The sequence below is a fragment of the Oncorhynchus mykiss genome, chromosome 27 (genome assembly GCF_013265735.2).
Source record: "Oncorhynchus mykiss isolate Arlee chromosome 27, USDA_OmykA_1.1, whole genome shotgun sequence".
Classification (NCBI taxonomy): domain Eukaryota; kingdom Metazoa; phylum Chordata; class Actinopteri; order Salmoniformes; family Salmonidae; genus Oncorhynchus; species Oncorhynchus mykiss.
In genome coordinates this window covers 33,105,183-33,130,887 of record NC_048591.1, presented here as the reverse complement: position 1 = coordinate 33,130,887, position 25,705 = coordinate 33,105,183, and the positions used below count along the sequence as shown (strand labels likewise).

At 44.6% G+C, this 25,705-nt stretch overlaps 2 protein-coding genes across 2 annotated transcripts; one reads left to right on the top strand and one right to left on the bottom strand.

Annotated features, from left to right (window-relative positions):
* The first annotated feature begins 443 nt into the window (after window positions 1-443).
* ccnp (cyclin P) lies at window positions 444-12,197 on the top strand. Its single transcript, XM_021588430.2, has 9 exons — window positions 444-594; window positions 7,013-7,138; window positions 7,574-7,649; window positions 7,742-7,914; window positions 9,831-9,929; window positions 10,152-10,307; window positions 10,538-10,696; window positions 11,177-11,355; window positions 11,488-12,197. Exons 1-9 carry the CDS (start codon window positions 541-543, stop codon window positions 11,663-11,665), a joined length of 1,200 nt encoding a protein of 399 aa, XP_021444105.1. The 5' UTR covers window positions 444-540; the 3' UTR covers window positions 11,666-12,197.
* A 6,886-nt stretch (window positions 12,198-19,083) lies between these two features.
* LOC110507993 (sodium- and chloride-dependent GABA transporter 2) lies at window positions 19,084-25,705 on the bottom strand. Its single transcript, XM_036965526.1, has 13 exons — window positions 25,253-25,705; window positions 24,852-24,986; window positions 23,885-24,025; window positions 22,802-22,889; window positions 21,865-21,997; window positions 21,465-21,703; window positions 21,147-21,271; window positions 20,938-21,050; window positions 20,711-20,848; window positions 20,302-20,404; window positions 19,986-20,086; window positions 19,552-19,722; window positions 19,084-19,219 (listed from the first exon to the last, which is right to left on the bottom strand). The coding sequence occupies exons 1-13, from the start codon at window positions 25,692-25,694 to the stop codon at window positions 19,097-19,099; spliced, it is 2,052 nt and encodes a 683-aa protein (XP_036821421.1). The 5' UTR covers window positions 25,695-25,705; the 3' UTR covers window positions 19,084-19,096.

The window sequence follows — 25,705 nt, the reverse complement described above, 5'->3', positions numbered from 1 at the left end:
ACATCTAATCAAATGGCTGCCCCGACTATTTGCACTCTGTACCCCCCCCTCCCCATAGTATCGCTATTGTTATTTTAGTGCTGTTTAATTACTTGTTACTCTTCTCTTATTCTTAAATGTTTTTTAAACTGCATTGTTGGTTAGCATTTTACTGTAAGGTAAACCTGTTATATTCGGCGCATGTGACTCATGCCTTTTGATTTGATGTGTGTCCGTTTGGGTATCGTGACAACAAAAATGCAAATAGACTAATAAAGCAAGCATTGTATTGTAAAAGTTTTGAATTACAAATTGATTGATGTAGGGTAATTCCTCATCTGCCAAATGTATGCTGAATATGTAAGTGTAAACTGATCAGGGATCAGTCACACACATGCAAATCATGACGTCTACCTCCCCAACCCCAATTAGTCAATCACGTGTGTTTATTAGCCGACTGTCAGATAATGTTGACTGTTTTGTGTCTCATCTGCCACTCCTCGTGGTTTCAAGTAGCTGCAGCGCCTCGAAGTGAATTTGCTCTCTCCGGATCGAAGCATCATGGCCAAGACCGGATTCTGCGATTCCATACCACTGCTGGACTTGCACAAGAAGGTGAGTTTAAAGTTGAAATATAATGCATACAGTTTTGTGTATTCGACGTCCCATAATGTGTCCAAACATTTAAATGGCGCACAACACCGGTGACCCACACCTGCGAGTTTGTTTATCCCTTTCCAAGTAAATCACATTTTATTTGTCACATTCGCCGAATGTAACAGGTGTTAACCTTCCCGTGAAATGCTTACTTAGAAGCCCGTAACTCTATTTTAACTGCATGATTGGTGAATAAAATATTTACTAAATAAACTGGTTTTATCTTTATACCGGTCGCACGACCCACTGGTTGATGCTCAAGTTATAAAACCCTCTTAGGCCTCACTCACCCTAAGATACCTACTTTAGCCCTCGTCCTCCACATACAACACCCGTTCTGTTCTGCCAGTCACATTTGGTTAAAGGTCCCCAAAGCACACACCCCTGGGTCGCTCCACTTTTCAGTTCGCTGCAGCTAGCGACTGGAACGAGCTGCAAAAAAACACTTATCTCCATCTCTTCAAAGACTCAATCATGGACACTTACATACAATACATCACGCGAAGCAGCTACAACTGTATCTGCCTTACCTTTGTGCTGTTGTCTGTGCCCAATAATGTTTGTACCATGTTTTATGCTGCTACCATGTTGTGTTGTCATGTGGCGCTAACATGCTGTGTTCTTAGGTCTCTTATGTATTGTGGGTTCTCTTGTCGTGATGTTTGTTGTCCTATGATTTTAATCCCAACCCCACAGGGGGGCTTTTGCCTTTTTGGTAGGCCGCAATTTGTAAATTTGTTAGTAACTGACTTGCCTAGTTAAATAAAACTATTCAAACAATTTACATTCATTTTCTGGTTTTGGGTGGGAATGGTTTCATAGATCATTTGTAGCCCTTGATCATGATGCTCAGGTCCATTACACATGTCATTGGACAAAGGCATCTTCTGTAGGAGGGAGTTTTGTTATTAAGGGTGTTTACACATCGTCCTTTTAATAAAATAAGCCATCTCAGTCTTTAAAGTGAACTCTGGGGTAAAATAAATGAAGGCAAAATAATTTTTTGTACTGCCTTTGGGTGAGAACTCAGCTCTTTTGCCAGTTCACATCCCTTTTTTTTGTTTAGGCTTCTGTTCTCTTTGCATTCACATTGCTATATTTAGGAACAAACCAAGGTCTTTTTACAACAGTCACTCAATGCTCTCAGGGTTTTACATAGTAAAGCACCAGCCATTCCATCAGGACGTGTTATTGAACAGTGTGTGTGTGTGTGTATATGTGTATGTATATGTATGTATATGTGTGTGTATATATATATATATATATATATATATATATATATATATATATATATATATATATATATATATATATATATATATATATATATATATGCGCCTACGTACATTTAGGAAGCTAATAGATTACAATTACGTCTAATCTTTTAACTAAATGCAATCAGAAGCTACTATTAACATGTAAATAGTATTGGTAACAGAAGAAATGGCAAAATAACTGCAGATTAATAACTGCTTTAAATTCAATTGTACACCCAAGGTAGGCTACTGCCCCTTTAAGAGCTAGAATTGCTTTTTTATTTTACAGATTTATTTGATTGTGATTCCCACCAACTGTTGCCTAATCACACTATTCAACCCCCACAATCGAGTAATCAGTTTGACGCTGTCTTGGCCTATAGATCAAATACTACATACAAATAATCATAACTATAACCCCCCCCCCACGAGGCTGCACGTCATCTTCTCTTTTTGGGTAATGGCAGGGGAAACTGTGTTGCACTAGTTTAGTGTGTGGTGTGGGAATAATGACAAAATCACCTGGGGAGCTTTGTTTTCACATTGCCCTGAAAAAGGAAACCAGACTGAGAAATTCAAGCAAATCAAACTCAGACCAACTCTCAACAGGGGCTCTTTTTGAGGCATTCCTTTTGGAGTGTCAATACTGAACAAAAAATGAAGCAAACCCCACTGAGTTCACACACTGGCTGAAAGGGACAAAGTGAGGACATCCTAACACACGCTGCTTGTCATATGGTTTATGAAACAAAGACTTTACCTTTCATATCGGCAAGAATCCCCCAAAAATAATCATTTAGTAGACAACTTTAGGGTTTCCACGCGGCCGTGTAGGGTTAGGGTTTCCACGCGGCCGTGTAGGGTTAGGGTTTCCACGCGGCCGTGTAGGGTTAGGGTTTCCACGCGGCCGTGTAGGGTTAGGGTTTCCACGCGGCCGTGTAGGGTTAGGGTTTCCACGCGGCCGTGTAGGGTTAGGGTGATTGTTTGTGGAAAACAGTATCTGCATATCTGTGTGTGTAACAGGAGACGGACACCACAAACATGTTGGCACTAAAAAATACTGTTGGCTGCAACTGTTAGAACCAGTTAAAACTGTACAGCAGTGGAGGCTGCTGAGGGGAGGACGGCTCATAATAATGGTTGGAAGGGAGAAAATGGAATCTATGTATTTGATTCCGCTCCAGCCATTACCACAAGCCCAGCTTCCCAAATGAAGGCACCACCAGCCTCTTGTGGTATGCAGTGTATTTTGTATTTGTGAAATACTTTTGATGTGATATGAAAGTAGAGGGATTTGTTTCTAGAACTATACCGCAACTGAGCATTGGTTCACGTTTAGATGCATTTGGATGTTTTGGTTTGCCTGGTTTTATAAAAGTAAAAAGCCTTTAAACATGTTATGCTATTCTACATACTTTTACATATTAGCAGATTTTATTTATTTTTATACCACACAAATTACCTAAATTACAGGCTAAGAATGGACAGCGATTCTTTAACTGCTGGCTACTCTTCAGTGAGTAGCTAAAACAACGGAGGCAGCTTATGGTAGAGAAATTGACATTAAATTCTTTGGCAACGGCTCTTGTGCTCCCTCAACTTGAGACATCTGTAGCGACATGTTTTAGTGGCTTTCTTTTTTCCATAGCACAAGGTGCACCTGTGTAATGGTCATGCTGTTTAATCAGATTCTTGATATACCACAGCTGTCAAATGGATGGATTATCTTGGCAAAGGGGAAATACTCACTAACAGGCATGTAAACAAATTTGTGCACAATTTGAGAGAAGCTTTTGTACTTAAGGAACATTTCTGAGATCTTTTATTTCAGCTCATGAAATATGGGACCAACACTTTACATGTTGCGTTTATAGTTCAGTCTCGATTACTTCCCAATCGAAGTTTGCCTCAATGTCAATAACAATACAAGGATATCCCAATATGCATCTGATGTAATGTAAGTTACTTGAATCTGGTGTATTGTGAAGTCAATAACTCTGATAAATACATCATGGGAAATAATTATTGTAGTAGCAAGCTATCAAAGTTGCTCTCTGGTCCTCCTCTATGCACTCTCCTTCTTACTCTGAACAGAACAGACTAGTCTGCGCACAATATGGTATATTTTTTGGGGGGGACCAAGCCTAATCAGAAACTATTTTTGGCAGAAACCGTTGACTCCCCTCCTGAACTGCCACCGTAGCTCTACACTGCACAGCCATTGGTTAAGAAGCACACAAACTATTTTGATCAGCAAGAGAAGAGCAGACGGGCATAGGTTTGGAATATCTATTGCAGTGTGTAAAAACTGGCTAGTTTTATTTACACCATCCCAGCATCTTAGAAATATAACTTTGACCTGTGCTTAGTAGCTTGTTAATCAAATGATTGAGACCACATTAAATGGCCTATAGGTGCATTTGATATTGCCCGCCCAGGGGAGAATCAGAGATGAGGGGTGGCATCGCGCACGTGTGTGCACTTCATTTGGAAAGTATTCAGACCCCTTCCACATTTTGTTTCATTACAGCCTTATTCTATAATGGATTTTTTTTTAAACAATCTCATCAATCTAGACACAATACCCCATAATGACAAAGCGAAAACAGGTTTTTAGAAATGTTGGCTAATTTATAAAAACATACCTTATTCACTTACGTATTCAGACCCTTGCTATGAAATTTCTCAGGTGCATTCTGTTTCCATTGATCATCCTTGATTGGAGTCCACCTGTGGTAAATTCGATTGATTGGACATGATTTGGAAAGGCACACACCTGTCTATATAAGGTCCCACAGTTGGCAGTGCATGTCAAAGCAAAAACCAAGCCACAAGGTTGAAGGAATTGTCTGTAGAGCTCCGAGACAAGATTGTGTCAAGGCACAGATGCGGGGAAGGGTACCAAAAAATGACTGTCATTGTTGGGCCCCTTCGAACACAGTGGCCTCCATTATTCTTAAATGGTGGTTCCAAACTACTTCCAAGACTCTTCTTCTGGCCAAACTGAGCATTCGGGAGAGGAGTGCCTTGGTCAGGGAGGTGACCAAGAACCCGATGGTCACTCTGACCGAATTCCAGAGTTTCTCTCCAAAGATGGCAGAACCTTCCATAAGGACAACTATCTCTGCAGCACTCCACCAATCAGGCCTTTATGGTAGTGGCCAGATGGAAGCCACTCCTCAGTAAAAGGCACATGACAACCCGCTTGGAGTTAGCCAAACGCCACCTGAAGGACTCTCAGAACATAAGAAACAACATTCTCTGGTCTGATATAACCAAGATGGCATTCAGGCCAAAGAATTCAAAGCGTCACATTTGGAGGAAACCTGGCACCATCCCTACGGGTAAGCATGGCGGTGGCAGCATCATGCTGGGGGGGATGTTTTTCAGTGGCAGGGACTGGGAAACTAGTCAGGATTGAGGCAAAGCTGAACGGAGTAAAGTACAGAGACCCTTGACGACAACCTACTCAGGACCTCCGACTGGGGCGACGGTTAACCTTCCAACAGGATAACAAGCCTTAGCACACAGCCAAGACAACACAGGCATGGCTTCTGGAAAAGTCTCTGAATGTCCTTGAGTGGCCCAGCCAGAGCCCAGACTTGAACCCGATCGAACATCTCTGGAGAGACCTGAAAATGGCTATGCAGCAAAGCTCCCCATCCAACCTGACGGGGCTTGAGAGGATCTTCAGAGAAGAATAGGAGGAACTCCCCAATACAGGTGTGCCAGGCTTGTAGCATTACACCCAAGAAGACTTGCGGCTGTAATTGCTGCCGAAGGTGCTTCAACAAAGTACAGAGTAAATGGTCCGGCTACTTATGTAAATGTTTCCGTTTTTAATAGTTAATTTGTAGACCTGGTTTCTCTGTCATTATGGGGTATTGTGTGTAAATTGATTGATAGGGAGGGCGGGGTTGAATCCATCTTAAGAGGCTGTAACAACATGTGGAACAAGTGCAGGTCTGAATACTTTCTAAATGCATTTTCAATTTCAGACAAGTGGATGGTTTAGTGATTTTTAAATCTAGTCCAGGGTAGGGGCTTTGTAATTTGTCATTTCTGTTTTTAGAATGCTTATTAGGATTTAAACTCAGCAAAAAAAGAAACGTCCCTTTTTCAGGACCCTGCCTTTCAAAGATAATTTGTAAAAATCCAAGTAACTTCACAGATCTTCATTGTAAAGGCTTGAAACAGTTTCCCATGCTTGTTCAATGAACCATAAACAATTAATGAACATTAAATCAAAGTTTATTTGTCACGTGCGCCAAATACAACTGGTGTAGACCTTACAGTGAAATGCTTAACATGCACCTGTGGAACGGTCGTTAAGACACGAACAGCTTACAGACGGTGGGCAATTAAGGTTAGTTATGTAAACTTCGGACACTGAAGAGGCCTTTCTACTGATTCTGGAAAAACACCAAAAGAAAGATGCCCAGGGTCCCTGCTCACCTGCGTGAATGTGCCATAGGCATGCTGCAAGGAGACATGAGGACTGCAGATGTGGCCAGGGCAATACATTGCAATGTCCGTACTGTGAGACCCCTAAGACGGCACTACAGGGAGACAGGACGGACAGCTGATTGTCCTCGCAGGGGCGGACCACGTGTAACACCACCTGCACAGGATCGGTACATCCATACACCTGCTGGACAGGTACAAAATGGCAACAACTGCCAGTTACACCAGGAACGCACAATCCCTCCATTAGTACTCAGACTGTCCACAATAGGCTGGACTGAGGGCTTGTAGGCCTGTTGTAAGGCAGGTCCTCACCAGACATCACCGGCAACAACGTCGGCTATGGGCACAAACCCACCGTCACTGGACCAGACAGGACTGGCAAAAAGTGCTTTTCACTGATGAGTTGCGGTTTTGTCTCACCAGGGGTGATGGTCGGATTTGCGTTTTTCGTTGAAGGAATGGGCGTTACACCGAGGCCTGTGCTCTGGAACGGGATCGTGTTGGTGCTGGAGGTTCCGTCATGGTCTGGGGTGGTGTGTCACCGCATCTTCTGACTTTGCTTGTCATTGCAGGCAATGCTGAGTTTATATAGGTAACCGTTGTGTACATTTTCATCCGTCCTTAAGATGTATTTTTGGCTGCCTCCATCACAGGTGGCGGAAGAGAGACGAGCCCCCTTAAGAGCCTTGGCCAATGCCTGTGGGCCCAAAGAGCGTTGGCAGCCCCAGGAGGGAGAGTCCAAGGGGACCTACCAGAAAACTGAGCCAGAGGCCAGATGGGTACACCTTTCATTCTAATAGATCCTGACCTGCCTTCTATTCCATTTCCTCTTCCCCCTGTTAACGCTCTTCCGTCTGTTCTGGAGTGTAATCATTAGTCCATACTGTAAAATTTGAGGTTCTATTGGACTAATTCAGGTAGGTTCCTTTCAGTTGGCTTATGTTTAAGGAGTATTTTGCAACAGAATTGGCATAATGAATAAACCCCAGCTGCGAAGGCCCACATTCAAGTGCATATCCTAATGTCTCACCCCATTGCTTGCTCTCTAGTCTTTATGCATCGAGTACACTTCACATCAAATCATTTATTGAAGTCTCAGAACAGTATGTGGAGTCTCCATATTAATGCAGTCTTACAATACCATATTTTGATATCTTATCCTTCCTCTGTGCCACACTCTGTTAATGTAATTGTCCTGCTGTGTATGTCTGCAGGCCAGGAGGCTGCCTGTGTCAACAGATGATGGCATTATCATGGGCTTCCATGAGGACGACAGCCCCTCTCATTCAGGTCACTGCAATATATTCCTGTACCAAATATAACATATAATTTTGTGTCAAGCCATGTCTGTACTAAGTTAACCCTATCTCTACTAAGGTCAGGTGGCTGTATGGAGGAAGAGGCTGTGCTGATCTACCTGCATGGCCTCCAGGGCCTCTATAGCCTGCAGGCGTTGGTGCCTGGCATGCTTCGTCATGAGACTGAGCTGGCCATGGAGACGCTTGGTCTTATCTACGACAGGAGCTACGCATGGGACATCTTCTCTGACATGATGGTGGGGGTTGTAATAGAGGTGGTTTCATGTAATGAGTAGCCTTGCGTCAGAACCAGAGTCTTGATAGATCCCAGAGTTAATTCCTAGTGTTTTTAGCTTCCTAGGCTTTAGCTCACACTCTTGTCACAACTTAGGAAAGTTGAACAAGATTGGGAGTAAACTTGTATTGTTAGTCAAGAATCACTCTACATTTGAATCAGTAAATAGGTTTCCATCTACAATTTTTATGCTGGTAGTCATACCGTATAATAAAAAAAAATATCACGTCAGCTGTGCTGCAACAGGAAGTTTTGGTACAATTTTATAAATGCGAACAGAGCATTTCTTCATTCAACATGGTGTGATCTTTCTGTCTGTAAAATTAATTCAGCAAGCTATTGATTTTAGCAACCATAAACTTTGAGTCACGAAGGCCAGAGTCTGCGCATTTGCTATTTAATGCAACTGTTTTTGTGACAAAACTATCGGTAGAGTTGAAGCTGTAATGGAAATGCAAATGTTATTTTTGTCTGCAAATTTCAATTTGGTTGAAACGCCACTGGGAAATTGTTTGAATATCCGCATGAAAATCTTTTGCCAATGGGCTGGAAACCAAGCTAGTGGAGTTATTTTGTTGGTTTGCTGTACTTCTGTCATTGACACGAGGTCGGCCGATTTAATTAGGGCCGATTTCAGGTTTTCATAACAATCAGAAATCGGCACCGATTTGCCTTTTTTATTTTTTTATTTTAATACCTTTATTTAACTAGGCAAGTCGGTTAAGAACACATTCTTATTTTCAATGATGTTCTAGGAACGGTGGGTTCACTGCCTCGTTCAGGGGCAGAACGACAGATTTTCACCTTGTCAGATCGGGGAATCCAATCTTAGTTAACTAGTCCAACACAATAACGACCTGCCCCCCTCTCGTTGCACTCCGCAAGGAGACTGCCTGTTACGCGAATGCAGTAAGCCAAGGTAAGTTGCTAGCTAGCATTAAACTTATCTTATAAAAAACAAAATATCAATCATAATCACTAGTTATCTGCACATGGTTGATATTACTAGATATTATCTAGTGTGTCCTGCGTTGCATATAATCTGACTAAGCATTCAAGTATCTGACTGAGCGGTGGTAGGCAGAAGCAGGCGCGTAAACATTCATTCAAACAGCACTTACATGCGTTTTGCCAGCAGCTCTTCGTTGTGCGTCAAGCATTGCACTGTTTATGACTTCAAGCCTATCAACTCCCGAGATGAGGCTGGTGTAACCGAAGTGAAATGGCTAGCTAGTTAACGCGCGCTAATAGCGTTTCAAACGTCACTCGCTCTGAGCCTGTGGTTGTTTCCCTTGCTCTGCATGGGTAACGCTGCTTCGATGGTGGCTGTTGTCGTTATGTTGCTGGTTCGAGCCCAGGGAGGAGCGAGGAGAGGGACAGAAGCTATACTGTTACACTGGCAATACTAAAGTGCCTAGAAGAACATCCAATAGTCAAAGGTTAATGAAATACAAATGGTATTGAGGGAAATAGTCCTACAATAACTACAACCTAAAACTTCTTACCTGGGAATATTGGAGACTCATGTTAAAAGGAACCACCAGCTTTCATATGTTCTCATGTTCTGAGCAAGGAACTGAAACGTTAGTTTCATGGCACGTATTGCACTTTTACTTCCTTCTCCAACACTTTGTTTTTGCATTATTTAAACCAAATTGAACGTGTTTCATTATTTACTTGAGGCTAAATTGATTTTATTGATGTATTATATTAAGTTAAATAAGTGTTCATTCAGTATTGTTGTAATTGTCATTATTACAAATAAAAAAAAATTATCGGCCCATTAATCGGTATCGGCTTTTTTGGTCCTCCAATAATCTGTATCGACGTTAAAATCATAATCGGTCGACCTCTAATTGACACTGCCTCCTTTTCCAGAGAAGTCAGTTGCGGTTCACCTTCCCCAATGCAGACCTACCCAGACCTTTCACATACACCACCCGTGCCATCCTGGTCGACTGGCTCATCCAAGTCCATGTGAGTTCCCCTCGTGTCCCTCTACTATATATCTAAAAGGATTTCCTGGTTAAAATGTACTCACCTTGCTACTTCTCAAATTTAGAAAATGTGCACTTGACAACAGGTTGACCCTCTAAAGTGAAGCAGGTTTTAAGCAGATGCCCTTCAGCGTACCTAAGACTAAATGTATGTGGTAGAATTCAGGCCATTGTGTCCTCCCATCACCCCTGCCTCTTACAGGAGGTGTTCCATTTCTCAGAGGAGACCCTCTACCTGTCTGTCCACCTCCTGAACCGCTGCCTACACCAGATCAAGGTTAACACAGCCAAACTGCAGCTACTGGGAGTGGTCTGTCTCTTCCTGGCTGCCAAGAAAGAAGAGTGTCTTCTCCCTGAGGTACTCTACATCAAACCTAGGTCAGATACATATGGTGTTCTTCACCAATGTTTTCCCTCACTGAAGCCATTATGCCTAGCTTGGTGTAGCATAATCAATTAAGAGTTGCATATGTCTGGTTCTTCCAGACTTTCAAACACTGACAGTGGGAGCTAGAGAAGGGGATTGAGCAGGGTTGTTTTTGTACCAGGGCTTTCTCTAGTGTTCTCCAAACCCCTCCCTCTCTTCAGGTGTCTGAGCTGTGCTTCCTCATGGAGAATGGCTACTCCAATAGACAGCTGCTCCGTATGGAGCGCCGAGTCCTTACTGAGCTGAAGTTTGAGCTTTCCCACTGTTCTCCCCTGCACTTCCTGCTCCTCTCTGCCTCAATCGCCCACTGCAGTGCCAAGGTGGGTGAACCCTCAACACTTTAACCCTGAGCAGTTCGGACAGATTCTAGAATGGATGCCATGTTGGCTCCTTTATTCTCTAAATGTTGGAGAGTTAACAAGACGAGTGCCTCGGACAGTTCCCTCAAATGACAGAGCAGTGAATTTAACACCCGTTTTGTTTTGTTTAGCATTCAGGATAATATGTAAATTGGTACGGTATTGTGATGTCAACAAATTGCATGTCTACCTTCACTGGACATCTTAATAGGGATACAAAACTTTCAGAAATTAACTGCACAATGCAGAATGTCACTTAACAAGTGCTATGTGGCGCCATGGGAATGTTCAGACATTGGCCAAATGACTGCTTTAACCTAGTTGCTAGTCAAACTGCTCAGATTATCAGATCCACATGACAATGTTAGTAATCTGAGATGTCCAGCACAACCGCAATTAAGACAACCTGGAACGTCCCCCTTTACGTGTCTCTACGTCCAGGTGGTGTGGATGGCCCGTTACCTTCTGGAGCTCTCTCTGTTGGAGGGACAGTGTGTGGTGTTCCTGGCTGCCCACCTGGCTGGTGCTGCCCTCTGTCTGTCCCGCAGGGTACTGCAGGAGCCCCCCACCCCAGAGGGAGAAACTGCCTGGTGTGTTGCCTCAAGTATCCACGTAGGCAGGTGAGAAGAGGCTCTTTTCTTGATTGCAAATATACTTGACATGATACCCAATCATTTTCACTATTAGACTTTGAAGTAGAATGTACTTTTTGTGTTTTGACCCAACCTTTTTGTCCTGTCTGCCTCCTTCAGTGAGACGACCCTGCTGAGGATAATGCTCATCCAGGCAGGGGCTGCAGCCCGGGCCCAGAGCAAAGATACTCGTGCTACTTTCCTCAAGTACTCCACAGCAGGGACCATGCATGTCAGCAGCCACCCGTCCCTGCTGAGTGCCCCCTGTCTGTTGGGCCTGCCAACTACACACACCTGAAGCCCCACAGTAGCCTGCACATGAGGTGCGTGTCTGTTTTTCTCTGGGAATGGGCCATTTTAGGAGGAATCAGTATCATGTTTTGAGGAAGGGAGACAGACATCCTAAATGAGGACTGCTGGCCCTTAGTCACCTTTTACTTCCAGACATTTCATATTGTAAACGAGAGAGCTTGAGATGAAGGCTTGCGAGATTACATTTGACCCACCACATCAAGAAGAGGTGTGAGGGGGAGGAAGGGGACGTCAATATAATATGCAGTACCAAACTGACTTGTATGGTTAAGCAGGACTTGAGTGCCTGTTCTGGACTGGCCAGTGCCACATTTCTTTTATGCTCTTATCTTGGATCTAATTGCGAATAAAATTTAAAAAATGTTTTGTCTTTTGATGATGCTTCATCTTTTTTACTGTTTCTTGTAAAATGTTGGGACAAAAAAAGCAGGCTTCCATTGTTTAAATGTGAGATGGTTTAATGGAACTTTTTTAATGATGTTAAATAAAGTTGTCTGCTAGCATTTGTTGTAAGCTACCTCTAAGTTTCTGTCTGCACTTATTTATATAGCCTGGCTACATCTGCCCCTTAGCTCAGGGATTCTTGAAAGTAGGGACAATCGTTGTCCAGCAGAAACTGTCTACTGTGCATTCGGAAAGTATTCAGACCCCTTTTTCCACATTTTGTTACATTACAGCCTTATTCTAAAAATGTATGAAACTATTTAATATCTCTACATATAATGACAAAGGGAAAACAGGCTATGAGAAAAGATGTGCCCATTTATTTATTTTTTAACCTGTTTAGGATAGGGGGCAGCATTTTCACATTTGGATGAAAAATGTGCCCAGAGTGAACAGCCTGCTACTCAGTCCCAGTTGCGATTTATATGCATATTATTGGATAGAAAACACTGAAGTTTCTAAAACTGTTTGAATAATGTCTGAGTATAACAGAACTCATATGGCAGGTGAAAACCTGAGAGAAATCCAACCAGGAAGTGGGAAATCTGAGGTTTGTAGTTTTTCAAAGCTTGGCCTATCGAATAGTGTCTACAGTATCTAGTGCTTGTGCCTCATGAAGATGGATTACTGGGCTAAACGCGCTAACAAGTAGCTGTTTGGACCTAAATTATGAACTTGATCGAACAAATCAAACATTTATTGTGGAACTGGGATTCCTGGGAGTGCATTCTGATGAAGATCAAAGGTAAGTGAATATTTATGCTATTTCTGACTTATGTTGACTCAAATGGTGGATATCTTTTTGGGTTGTTTTGGTCTCTGATCGCTGTACACAGATTATTGCATGGTATGCTTTTTCCGTAATTAAAAAAAAAAAAAAAATCTGACACAGCGGTTGCATTAAGGAGAAGTCTATCTTTAATTCTGTGAATAACACTTGTATCTTATCAATGTTAAGAGTATTTCTGTAAATTGATGTGGCTCTCCGCAAACTCACCATGTTTTGGAAGCAAAACATGACTGCATGTAACGCGCCAATGTAAACAGATTTTTTTGATATAAATATGCACTTTATCAAACAAAGCATACATGTATTGTGTGACATGATGTCCTATGAGTATCATCTGATGAAGATCATCAAAGGTTAGTGATTCTTTTGATCTATATTTCTGCTTTTTGTGACTCATCTTTTGGCTGGAAAAATTGCTGTGTTTTTGACTTGGCTCTGACCTAACATAATCATATGTTGTGCTTTTGCTGTAAAGCCTTTTTGAAATCAGACACAAGGGGTAGATTAACAAGAAGTTGATCTTTCATTTGGTTTATTGGACTTGTTAATGTGTGAAAGTTACATTTCTAAAATATATTTTGGAATTTTGTGCGCTGCCTTTTCAGCGGAATATTGAGGGGTTCCGCTAGCCATAATCCCTTAAGTATTTAGACTCTTGCTATGAGACTCAAAATTGAGCTAGTGCATGCTCTCGGCTTTGAGCATTCTTAAATGTTTCTACAACTTGATTGGAGTCCACCTGTGGTAAATTCAATTGGTTGGACATGATTTGGAAAAGCACACACCTGTCTAAAGTCTCTCAGTTGACAGTACATGGCAGAGCAAAAACCAAGCCATGACGTGGAAGGAATCGTCTAGAGCTCCAAGACAAGATATGGGGATGTTTTTCAGCGGCAAGGACTAGAAGACTAGTCAGGATTGTGGCAAAGATGACCTGCGCAATGTACAGAGCGATCCTTGATGAAAACCTGCTCAGGACTTCCTGCTCAGGACTTCCAAAACTGGTGACGGTTCACCTTCCAACAGGATAACGACCCTAAGCACACAGCCAAGATGACACAGGCATGGCTTCGGGACAAGTCTCTGGATGTCCTTGAGTGGCCCAGCCAGAGCCTGGACTTGCTGGCAGCACTCTGGATCATTGCTACTCATACAAAGCCCTCCCTCGCCCTGCTTTCGGCAAATCTGACCACGACTCAATTTTGTTGCTCCCAGCCTAGAGACAGAAACTAAAACGGGAAATGCCCGTGCTCACGTCTGTTCAACACTGGTCCGACCAAATCTGATTCCATGCTTCACGATTGTTTCGATCACGTGGACTAGGATATGTTCCGGATAGCCTCAGACAAAGACATTGATGTATACACTGATTCAGTGAGTGAGTTTATTAGCAAGTGCATTGGTGAAGTCGTAACCACGGTGACGACTAAAACCTTCCCCAACTCCGGTGGATTGATGGCCTTGAGAGGATCTGCATTCGCTGCTATGGTATAAATAATGGCAAGGCGACCGGAAACATGGCCGAATACAGTGTAGCTATTCCCTCAAAGGCAATCAAACAAGCTAAGTGTCAGTATAGAGACAAAGTAGAGTCTCAATTTAACGGCTCAAATACGAGACGTATGTGGGGTCTATAGTCAATCACAGATTACAAAAAGAAAACCAGCCCCATCACGGACACATCTTACTCCCAGACAAACTAAACAACTAATTTGCTTGTTTCTTTGGAAAATACACGCTACCAAAACCTGCGGGCTCTCCTTCACCGCAGCCAACGTGAGAAACATGTTAACCCTCGCAAGGCTGCAGGCCCAGATGGCATCCCTAGCCGCATCCTCAGAGCACGCGCAGAACAGCTGGCTGGTGTGTTTTTCAACCAATCCTGATTTACAATCTGATGTAACCAAATGCTTCAAGAGGGCCACCACCATTGTTCATGTTCCTAAGAAAGCTAAGGCAACTGCCCTAAAGACTATCGCCCCGTAACACTCACTTCCGTCATCATGAAGTGCTTTGAGAGGCTAGTCAAGGGTCATATCACCTCCACCCTAGACCCACTCCAAATTGCTTACCGCCCCAATAGGTCCACAGACGATGCAATCACACTGCACACTGCCTTAACCCATCTGGACAAGAGGAATACCTATGTGAGAATGCTGTTCATCGACTACAGCTCAGCATTTAACACCATAGTACCCTTCAAACTCGGTATTAAGCTCGAGACCCTGGGTCTCAATCCCTCCCTGTGCAACTGGGTCCTGAACTTCCTGACGGACCGCCCCCAGGTGGTGAGGGTAGGTAACATCTCCACCTCACAGATTCTCAACACCCACAAGGGTGTGTTCTCAGCCCTCTCCTGTACTCCCTGTTCACCCACGACTGCGTGGCCATGCACGCCTCCAACTCAATCATCATGTTTGCAGACGACACTACAGTGGTAGGCTTGATTACCAACAACAACGAGACAGCCTACAGGGAGGAGGTGAGGGCACTCGGAGTGTGGTGTCAAGAAAACAACCTCTCAACAAAACAAAAGTGATCGTGGACTTCAGGAAACAGCAGAGGGAACACCCCCCCCCCCCCCCCCCCCCCCTATCCACATCGATGGAACAGTAGTGGAAAAGGTGGAAAGTTTTAAGTTCTGTGTACACATCATAGACAAACAAATGGTCCACCCACACAGACAGCGTGGTGAAGGCGCAACACCGCCTCTTCAACCTCAGGAGGCTGAAGAAATTTGGCTTGTCACCAAAAACACTCTCAGACTTATACAGATGCATAATCGAGAGCATCCTGTCAGGCTGTATCACCGCCTGGTACGGCAGCTGCTCCGCCCATAACCGTAAGGCTCTCCAGAGGGTAGTGAGGTCTGCACAACGCATCACCAGGGGCAAACTGCCCTCCAGGACACCTACACCACCTGATGTCACAGGAAGGCCAAAAAGATCAAGGACAACAACCACCCGAGCCACTGCCTGTTCACCCCGCTATCATCCAGAAGGCGAGGTCAGTACAGGTGCATCAAAGCGGGGACCGAGTGACAGAAGCTGTTTTTCAATCTCAAGGCCATCAGACTGTTAAACAGCCATCACTAACATTGAGTGGCTGCTACCAACATACTGACTCACATCTCTAGCCACTTTCAATAATTAACATTTGGATGTAATAAGTGTATCACTAGTCCCTTTAAACAATACCTTTTTTATATGTTTACATTACTCATCTCATATGTACAGTGGGGCAAAAAAGTATTTGGTCAGCCACCAATTGCAAGTTCTCCCACTTAAAAAGATGAGATGCCTGTAATTTTCATCATAGGGTCACTTCAACTATGACAGACAAAATGAGAAATCCAGAAAATCACATTGTAGGATTTTTTTAAATTAATTTATTTGCAAATTATGGTGGAAAATAAGTATTTGGTCACATACAAACAAGCAAGATTTCTGTCTCTCACAGACCTGTAACTTCTCCTTTAAGAGGCTCCTCTGTCCTCCACTCGATACCTGTATTAATGGCACCTGTTTGAACTTGTGTCTTTTATACTGATAACGTGTCCACAACCTCAAACAGTCACACTCCAAACTCCACTATGGCCAAGACCAAAGAGCTGTCAAAGGACACCAGAAACACAATTGTAGACCTGCACCAGGCTGGGAAGACTGAATCTGCAGTAGGTAAGCAGCTTGGTTTGAAGAAATCAACTGTGGGAGCAATTATTAGGAAATGGAAGACATACAAGACCACTGATAATCTCCCTCAATCTGGGGCTCCACGCAAGATCTCACCCAGTGGGGTCAAAATGATCATAAGAACGGTGAGCAAAAATCCCAGAACCACACGGGGGGACCTAGTGAATGACCTGCAGAGAGCTGGGACAAAAGTAACAAAGCCTACCATCAGTAACACACTACGCCGCCAGGGACTCAAATCCTGCAGTGCCAGACGTGTCCCCCAACTTAATTCAGTACATGTCCAGGCCTGTCTGAAGTTTGCTAGAGAACATTTGGATTATCCAGAAGAAGATTGGGAGAATGTCATATGGTCAGATGAAACTAAATATAACTTTTTGGTAAAAACTCAACTCGTCGTGTTTGGAGGACAAAGAATGCTGAGTTGCATCCAAAGAACACCATACCTACTGTGAAGAATGGGGGTGGAAACATCATGCTTTGGGGCTGTTTTTCTGCAAAGGGACCAGGACGACTGATCCGTGTAAAGGAAATAATGAATGGGGCCATGTATCGTGAGATTTTGAGTGAAAACCTCCCATCAGCAAGGGCATTGAAGATGAAACGTGGCTGGGTCTTTCAGCATGACAATGATCCCAAACACACCGCCCGGGCAACGAAGGAGTGGCTTCGTAAGAAGCATTTCAAGGTCCTGGAGTGGCCTAGCCAGTCTCCAGATCTCAACCCCATAGAAAATCTTCGGAGGGAGTTAAAAGTCCATGTTGCCAAGCAACAGCCCCAAAACATCACTGCTCTAGAGTAGATCTGCATGGAAGAATGGGCCAAGAATGGGCCAAAATACCAGCAACAGTGTGTGAAAACCTTGTGAAGACTTACAGAAAACGTTTGACCTCTGTCATTGCCAACAAAGGGTATATAACAAAGTATTGAGAAACTTTTATTGACCAAATACTTATTTTCCACCATAATTTGCAAATAAATTCATAAAAAAATCCTACAATGTGATTTTCCTGTTTTTTTTTTTCTCATTTTGTCTGGGAGAACTTGCACAATTGGTGGTGGACTAAATACTTTTTTGCCCCACTGTATATATTGTACTCTATACCATCTACTGCAGCTTACCTAAGCCGCACAGCCATCGCTCATCCATATATTTATATGTACATTATTCATTCCTTTACACTTGTGTAAGGTAGTTGTGAAATTGTTAGATTACTTGTTAGATATTACTGCATGGTCGGAACTAGAAGCACAAGTATTTAGCTACACTTGCACTAACATCTGCTTACCATGTGTATGTGACCAATAAAATGTTATTAGATTTTGACTTGAACCTGATCAAACATCTCTGGAGAGACCTGAAAATGGCTGTGCAGCAAAGCTCCCTATCCAACCTGACACAACTTGAGAGGATCTGCAGAGAAGAATGGGAGAAACTTCCCAAATACAGGTGTGCCAAGCTTGTAGCGTCATACCCAAGACTCGAAGCTGTAATATTTATGTAAATATATTTCCGTTTTTTTATTTAGTGTAACCGATGTGAAATGGCTAGCTAGTTAGCGGCTAATAGCGTTTCAATCGGTGACGTCACTCGCTCTGAGACCTTGAAGTAGTTGTTCCGCTTGCTCTGCAAGTGCCGTGACTTTTGTAGAGCGATGTGTAACGATGCTCATTGTTGTGTGCAGAGGGTCCCTTGTATTTGATGGCACCATTAGACTCATCCTCTTACAGCAAGTCAAGTGCCCTTTAAATAAATTACCCTTCTTTACAGTATGTGTTAGCATGAGGAGTTGCCTCTCTTTCTCTCATTTTCCCTTTATATTTCCTTTCGGCTTCAGTATTGACAAAGTATTGTGATTTTAGACTACTGTATACTGTGTAGCAAAAAAGTGTGTGTTTGCTTCTTGAGTGCCAATAAACCCCTGTGACAAAGACAAAACACGCTTCATTTTTTAATCTACTTTAATTAGTGTTTTTAGGAAAATATCCTGTTTCTGATGTCTAGTAAGGATTATAAAAATGCAAGTGAAGGCTAACGTTGAGGTAAAGCACTAATTTACAAAACAAAAATGCCATTAGTCAGTTTCTGTATATTAGCCAAAGGTGGTCTTTCATAATAAGAAACTGACAACCTAGATTACCTTTTATGAGACTACAACTGCTACCATGGAAACTGGATTGAGTGACTTCAGAAAGGAAAGTCATGAGCTGCCAATAATTCATGTTAAGCCCTGAGTGGGGACAGTTGAAAGAACATTGTTTTGTACAATGACAACCTACAGTGTCTCTAGGTTGCTGGAGCTATGTCCTTTCAAATGTAAGGTGGCAACACTTCAAATATGGAACATGATGACACTATTGAAACATGCACCATTGTTCATTATCAATGTGTTTCTCTCAACGTGTTGGTAAAGATACGAGTTCAGCTAGGTCTTAAAATAAACGTTCAGTATACGAAGAGCTTTGACACAGAAGCTGTTCTGGGTGTGTGTCAGTTGTCTGTGCTTTCCCCTGCTGCAGTCATGAGTGTACCTCCATCTCTGCTCCAGAGGACAGCCTTTCTCTTCCGGGTCAACGGGAGGTCATTGTCTGGCCGACACAAGTGGAGGAAACGCTAAGGAGTTGAGGGGAAAGTCAGCACATCAACATGTCAATTTTAGTGGTTAATGATTTAAACATTATTTCTTTGTTAGTTGGTTTCTTCAATAATTTATAGTGAATTAATAATACCTACCCACTCAGTTTACAAAAATAATTTAAGATCTATATGTCCTCCAATTTGACCCTCTAAACATAATCATTCTATGACCAATCCACAAAGGAAACCCGAGTTTTAACTCCAGTCACAGGACAGTCCCACTCTCACCTCTCTAAGGCTGCCTGTCACAGGGCAGTCCCACTCTCACCTCTCTAAGGCTGCCTGTCACAGGGCAGTCCCACTCTCACCTCTCTAAGGCTGCCTGTCCCGATGCAGATCTGCAGCAGGGCCCACCCGGGGACCAGGACGATGGAGGAGAGGGCCAACAGCCAGCCCAGAACATACACCCATCCTGGGTACACATACCAGCGGTTGAAGGTCAGGGGCTGGTACTCCACCAGAGAGCAGATGAACGACACCTGGGAGAGACGAGGGAATGAGGATTTCTTCAACATGAATGCTTTTAACTTCTAGAATAACTCCAGATCAGTCCTTGTTGACGTGAGCATGTGAACATAGTTGCTTGTGTAAATCAAGTCAACGTCCAAATGCAACAGGTACCATTTACAAAACATGAATTTGTAAACTATTGCATTGTGATAGTGCCATCTCCTGGTACCTTAGAGGATTGCACAATGTGAGTCTTGCTTGCCGTTACTGTCCATCAAAGCCTGAAACTCACCAGGGAAACCAGAGGGGTCAGGTAGAGCCAGCAGAGCTTGAAGACGGGGTTAGGCCTCATCCCTGTCATGTCCTCTATTACGCCATACATACGCTCTGCACCTGGTGGGCAAGATTGGGTGCACGTTAATGACATTATCGACATGTTGTATTGATATCAGGTTTATCATCTCAATAAGATTGATAGTGGAATGATACTGGTTTACCATTCTATAGGATTCTATGGCACTACAGTGTTTATCTTTTATATATATTTTATAAATGATATTTTTTATTTGACAGACATCATTGACAGAAATGTATTCCATCAGCCTCACCAAATATCCATCCCATGGCCAGGGACTCGAACACAGAGAGGAAGAGCAAACATGTTCCGTTACAGGCATAGTAGTCAAACAGCTGGAACACATACATCCCACCCTGGGGACAGGAGGAGAGAGGTGTGACTAGGACAAACACTCTCTTTAAGTAGATCACAGAGATCTGGAACACATACATCCCACCCTAGGGACAGGAGTAGAGAGGTGTGACTAGGACAAACACTCTCTTTAAGTAGATCACAGAGATCTGGAACACATACATCCCACCCTGGGGACAGGAGGAGAGAGGTGTGACTAGGACAAACACTCTCTTTAAGTAGATCACAGAGATCTGGAACACCATTCCTGGCATTTCTCTCTCTTCTCGCTCTCTCTGCTCTCTCTCTATCCTCTCTTTCTCTCTGACCTCTGTGACCATGATGAGTTGGAAGAAGAAGCAGGTGAGACAGAAGAAGAGGAGGAAGAGCTCCCTGCGCCCAGTCCTCCGCAGCACTGTGGGAAACAGGTCTGATACTGACGTCATCACCACCTCCATGGCAACAAACTGGATGGGGGGAGGAATACAGAAGGCCTTTAAACTTTAGAGATGAATGTGTGAACTATTGTGTGTGGACTGTGTAGATAATAGCTAACCTGTGTATCCAGACCCAGTAGAATGATCATGATGAAGAAACAAGCAGCCCACATCTGAGGCAGGGGCATCATGGCTACTGCCTGGGGGTACGCTATGAACGCCAGCCCAGGACCTGAGAGAACCCAGTTTAAAATACAATGTATTTGTTTCACTTCATTTCATCCAAGTGTCCAACTGTCCTGAAAATAAAAACTAATTTGTGCAGTACCTGACTCCGCCACCTCCTCAATGGGGACGCCCTGTTCATGAGCCATGAACCCCAGGACTGAGAAGACTGCGAACCCAGCAACCACGCTGGTGCCGCTGTTCAGCAAGCACAGCCACAGGCAGTCTCTGAAACATACACAGACACAACATTCCACACACACAGTGTCGGCACACGCAGTCAACACACACAGTGTCAGAACACACACAGTGTCAGAACACAGTGTCACCACACACAGTGTCAGCACACACAGTCAACACACACAGTGTCAGAACACACAGTGTCACCAAACACAGTGTGCTGATGAGGATAAGGACTCACTTGTAGCAGTTGTTGTTGTAGGTATTGTAGGAGCCCAGCACGGTTAAGGAGCCCACTCCCACACTGTAGGAGAAGAAGATCTGGGAGCCGGCCTCCATCCACACCTGGGGGTCAGAGAGCCGGTCTGGTTCAGGGTAGAGGTAGAACAGGACCCCCTGCAGGGCCCCTGGCAGAGTCAGGCCTCTGATCAGTAGTACCAGCAGCATCGCGTAGGGGAAGGTAGCAGTGAAATATACAACCTAGAGAGAGAGCGTGTGTATGGATGGAGACAGGGAGAGGGTGTAAAATCACAAAGACAGAAAGCCATGAGAGAAAAAGGATAAGAGATTGTACTCTTTCAATGCTAAACAGAACATATGTTGTGTGTGTGTGCATATGTGCTGTGCACAAACACACACACCTTGCCTGTTGACTTGACCCCTTTCCAGATGCAGAAGTAGCAGATGACCCACATGACGATGAGACAGAGCAGCACCTCCCACCTGACACTGCCCACCTCCTCTATACCCCCCGAGATGGCCAGCACACGACGCCTAGATGGAGAGAGGGGAGAGACACAGAGGGGAGAGACACAGAGAGAGGGGAGAGAGACAGACAGAGATAGGAGAGAGACAGAGATGGGAGAGAAACAGAGAGGGGAGACAGAGGGGAGAGACACAGAGGGGAGAGACAAATAGAGGGGAGAGACAGAGGGGAGTGTCACAGAGGGGGGAGAGACAGAGGGAAGAGTCACAGAAAGGGGGGAGACAGAGAGGGGAGTGTCACAGAGAGGGGAGAGACAGATAGGAGAGAGAGAGGAGAGACAGAGAGGGGGGAGAAACAGAGAGAGGAGAAACAGAGAGGAGAGACAGAGAGGGGAGTGTCACAGAGAGGGGAGAGACAGATAGGAGAGAGAGAGACAGAGAGGGGTGAAAGAGAGAGGAGAGACAGAGGGGGGGAAACAGAGAGATGAGAAACAGAGAGAGGAGAGAGAGGAGGGAGAAACAGAGAGAGGAGAGAGAGAGAGGAGGGCTAGAGAGATGGGTGAGAAACAGAGAGAGGAGAAAGAGAGAGAGGAGGGACAGAGAGGGGGTGAGACAGAGAGAGGAGAAACAGAGAGAGGAGGGACAGAGAGGGGGTGAGACAGAGAGAGGAGAAACAGAGAGGGGGTGAGACAGAGAGATGGGTGAGAAACAGCAGCAACTCCCACGTGACACTGCCCACCTCCCCTTTACCCCCCAGATGACCAGCACACGACGCCTAGAGAAAGAGACTGGTGGAGAATGTAGACAAACTGACGTTGTCTTTTATGTTGTGGCCAACTGGAAGATCAAGGTATGTTGAATCCGTAAACTTACTCCCAGAATTCAGTCGCTGCAGAGGTTGAGTTCATCTGTCCAGTCCAATTGAAAGTACGGTTTTGAGAGGAGAAGTCAACACAGTCATCTAATGGGGAAGAGAGAACATAATGTTTACAACTAAAACTTGCTCTAACAATTCTTATGGTAAAGAACACCCTTTATGTTATAATTTTTTACTATTTTACCAGGTGAGTTGACTGAGAATACATTCTCATTTGCAGCAATGACCTGGGGAAAGTTACAAAACATGGTCAAAATACATACCAAAAACGTGAGTGAAATTCACCTGGAGGCGAGTTGGAGTACTACGTACCAATGGTGCAGCCGGCCCAGGGTACCTACCAGTGTTCCAGGGGTTGGTGCAGCCGGCCCAGGGTACCTACCAGTGTTCCAGGGGTTGGTGCAGCCGGCCCAGGGTACCTACCAGTGTTCCAGGGGTTGGTGCAGCCGGCCCAGGGTACCTACCAGTGTTCCAGGGGTTGGTGCAGCCGGCCCAGGGTACCTACCAGTGTTCCAGGGGTTGGTGCAGCCGGCCCAGGATACCTACCAGTGTTCCAGGGGTTGGTGCAGCCGGCCCAGGGTACCTACCAGTGTTCCAGGGGTTGGTGCAGCCGGCCCAGGGTACCTACCAGTGTTCCAGGGGTTGGTGCAGCCGGCCCAGGGTACCTACCAGTGTTCCAGGGGTTGGTGCAGCCGACCCAGGTTACCTACCAGTGTTCCAGGGGTTGGTGCAGCCGGCCCAGGGTACCTACCAGTGTTCCAGGGGTTGGTGCAGCCGGCCCAGGGTACCTACCAGCGTTCCAGGGGCTGGTGCAGCCGGCCCAGGGTACCTACCAGCGTTCCAGGGGCTGGTGCAGCCGGCCCAGGGTACCTACCAGCGTTCCAGGGGCTGGTGCAGCCGGACCAGGGTACCTACCAGTGTTCCAGGGGTTGGTGCAGCCGGCCCAGGATACCTACCAGTGTTCCAGGGGTTGGTGCAGCCGGCCCAGGATACCTACCAGTGTTCCAGGGGTTGGTGCAGCCGGCCCAGGATACCTACCAGTGTTCCAGGGGTTGGTGCAGCCGGCCCAGGGTACATACCAGTGTTCCAGGGGTTGGTGCAGCTTGCCCAGGGGAGCTGAGCGCTGAAGGAGAAGACCAGGTAGAACAGAGCCCAGGCCAAAATGATGATGTAACACATACAGCTGTAGAGGAGGATCAACTGCCCTGCATAGCCGATACCTGAGAGGGAGACACATTGACAGACTACATAACCAGATGATTTTCACATGTTCCTGAATGGACAGGTGTTACACTAACCCTAACTTTATCAAGAGTGAATTACCACACTTTCTTTCTGCCAAAGGTTGGGAAACAAGGCTCAGACAAACAGTTCCCACTCATTTTCCATCTCTTCAAAAAGGAACTTGATTACTTGATTACAAAAAGGAACTATTACTCCCCTCTCCCTCTAACAAAATGTAATAAAAACATTTCCTGCTCTAACACTTGTCTTTTCCTTCTAGCACTGACTTTGCTGATAGCTGCTCTACTGAATAAAAACATGTACTTACTATTACTGTGATATGTGTTTGCCTCACCTAGCCACCTTAAGCTGTTTGAACTAACTATACGTTGGGTCTGGATAAGAGGATCTGACTCAAATGAAAAATGTATATGTAAATGACAGAAGCATTTACCTTTGATCTGTGAGAAAGTGTCACCAGACTTGGCACTTGTTGTGCCTCCAGCCTGCTTACATATTAACCCCTCTGTATTCACAAATTATCCTCTTCATGTCATTCTTATCCAGTGGCACCGAGGCCATAGGTGTCAGTGTTTTCGGCCTCCTAGAACGGCCATGGATACCTTTCATTTGTCGTCAGAAGTTTGTGTAAACTTATTTAGGATTAATTGGAAATCCACCCTAATTACACAGTCCAATTCAGATGAATTGAAATAGTTTGAGCATCATGTATTCCTATGTTCTTCTGCCTGTCCTGTCTACAGCCCTGTTTCTGTGACTCCTCAGTGGGTGGGGGTGTCATCGTGTTGCCATGGTGCTCACCCTCGGCCAGAGGGCACAGCCTCTTCCAGCAGGTGATACCCCCCTCCTGAGTGTACTGTCCCATGGCCGTCTCCAGCAGGAACAAGGGCACCCCGCAGGTCATCACAAACACCAGGTACGGCACCAGGAACGCCCCTGACAAATACACACCACCAGATCACTACATGAGAACAAAATGATAGCTACTATATAGTTACTATAAAGTACCTTATAGAAACAAGAAGAGAAATGCCATGCTTCCATTCCTTGGCTTTGTCTTGTGATCGCTATACCTGGTCTGTACGAACGGTACTGTATCAAACATACTGTATGATACAGGGGTTTAAATGATCTAAGTTGCCTAATTTGATCAGCTGATCATCATTTGAAAAACAATGGCACCCTCTCCTTCATGGACTCACCTCCACCATTTTTGTAGCAGAGGTAGGGGAATCTCCACACGTTACCTAGTCCCACCACGTTCCCTGCTACGGCCAGAAGAAATTCCGTCTTGCTGCCCCAGTGACCTCTCTCCTCCATTTTCACCTTCGCTGATCCCTCCTTCACTGCACATCCTTCCTTCACCATCACCAACATTTCCTTCTGACCCAGGTCGTCATCCTTTCTTTTTTCGCCCTCTATCCATGCTTTTACTTTTGTTCCATCTCTCCCATATGCCTGTCCGTCCATTGTGTTCTGAAGGCTGGTATCTATCCCAAGTTCAGCCAGCGTGACTGAAGCAGCAGGAGTCTGAAATGTACTCATTGACTCAGACAGACACATTCCAACTGCTACCGTTGAGTTTGGACGACTACAATCCTTCAATAAGTTACTGAGGCCTGAAAGGACCCTATTTAAAGACATGGGCTCTAGAG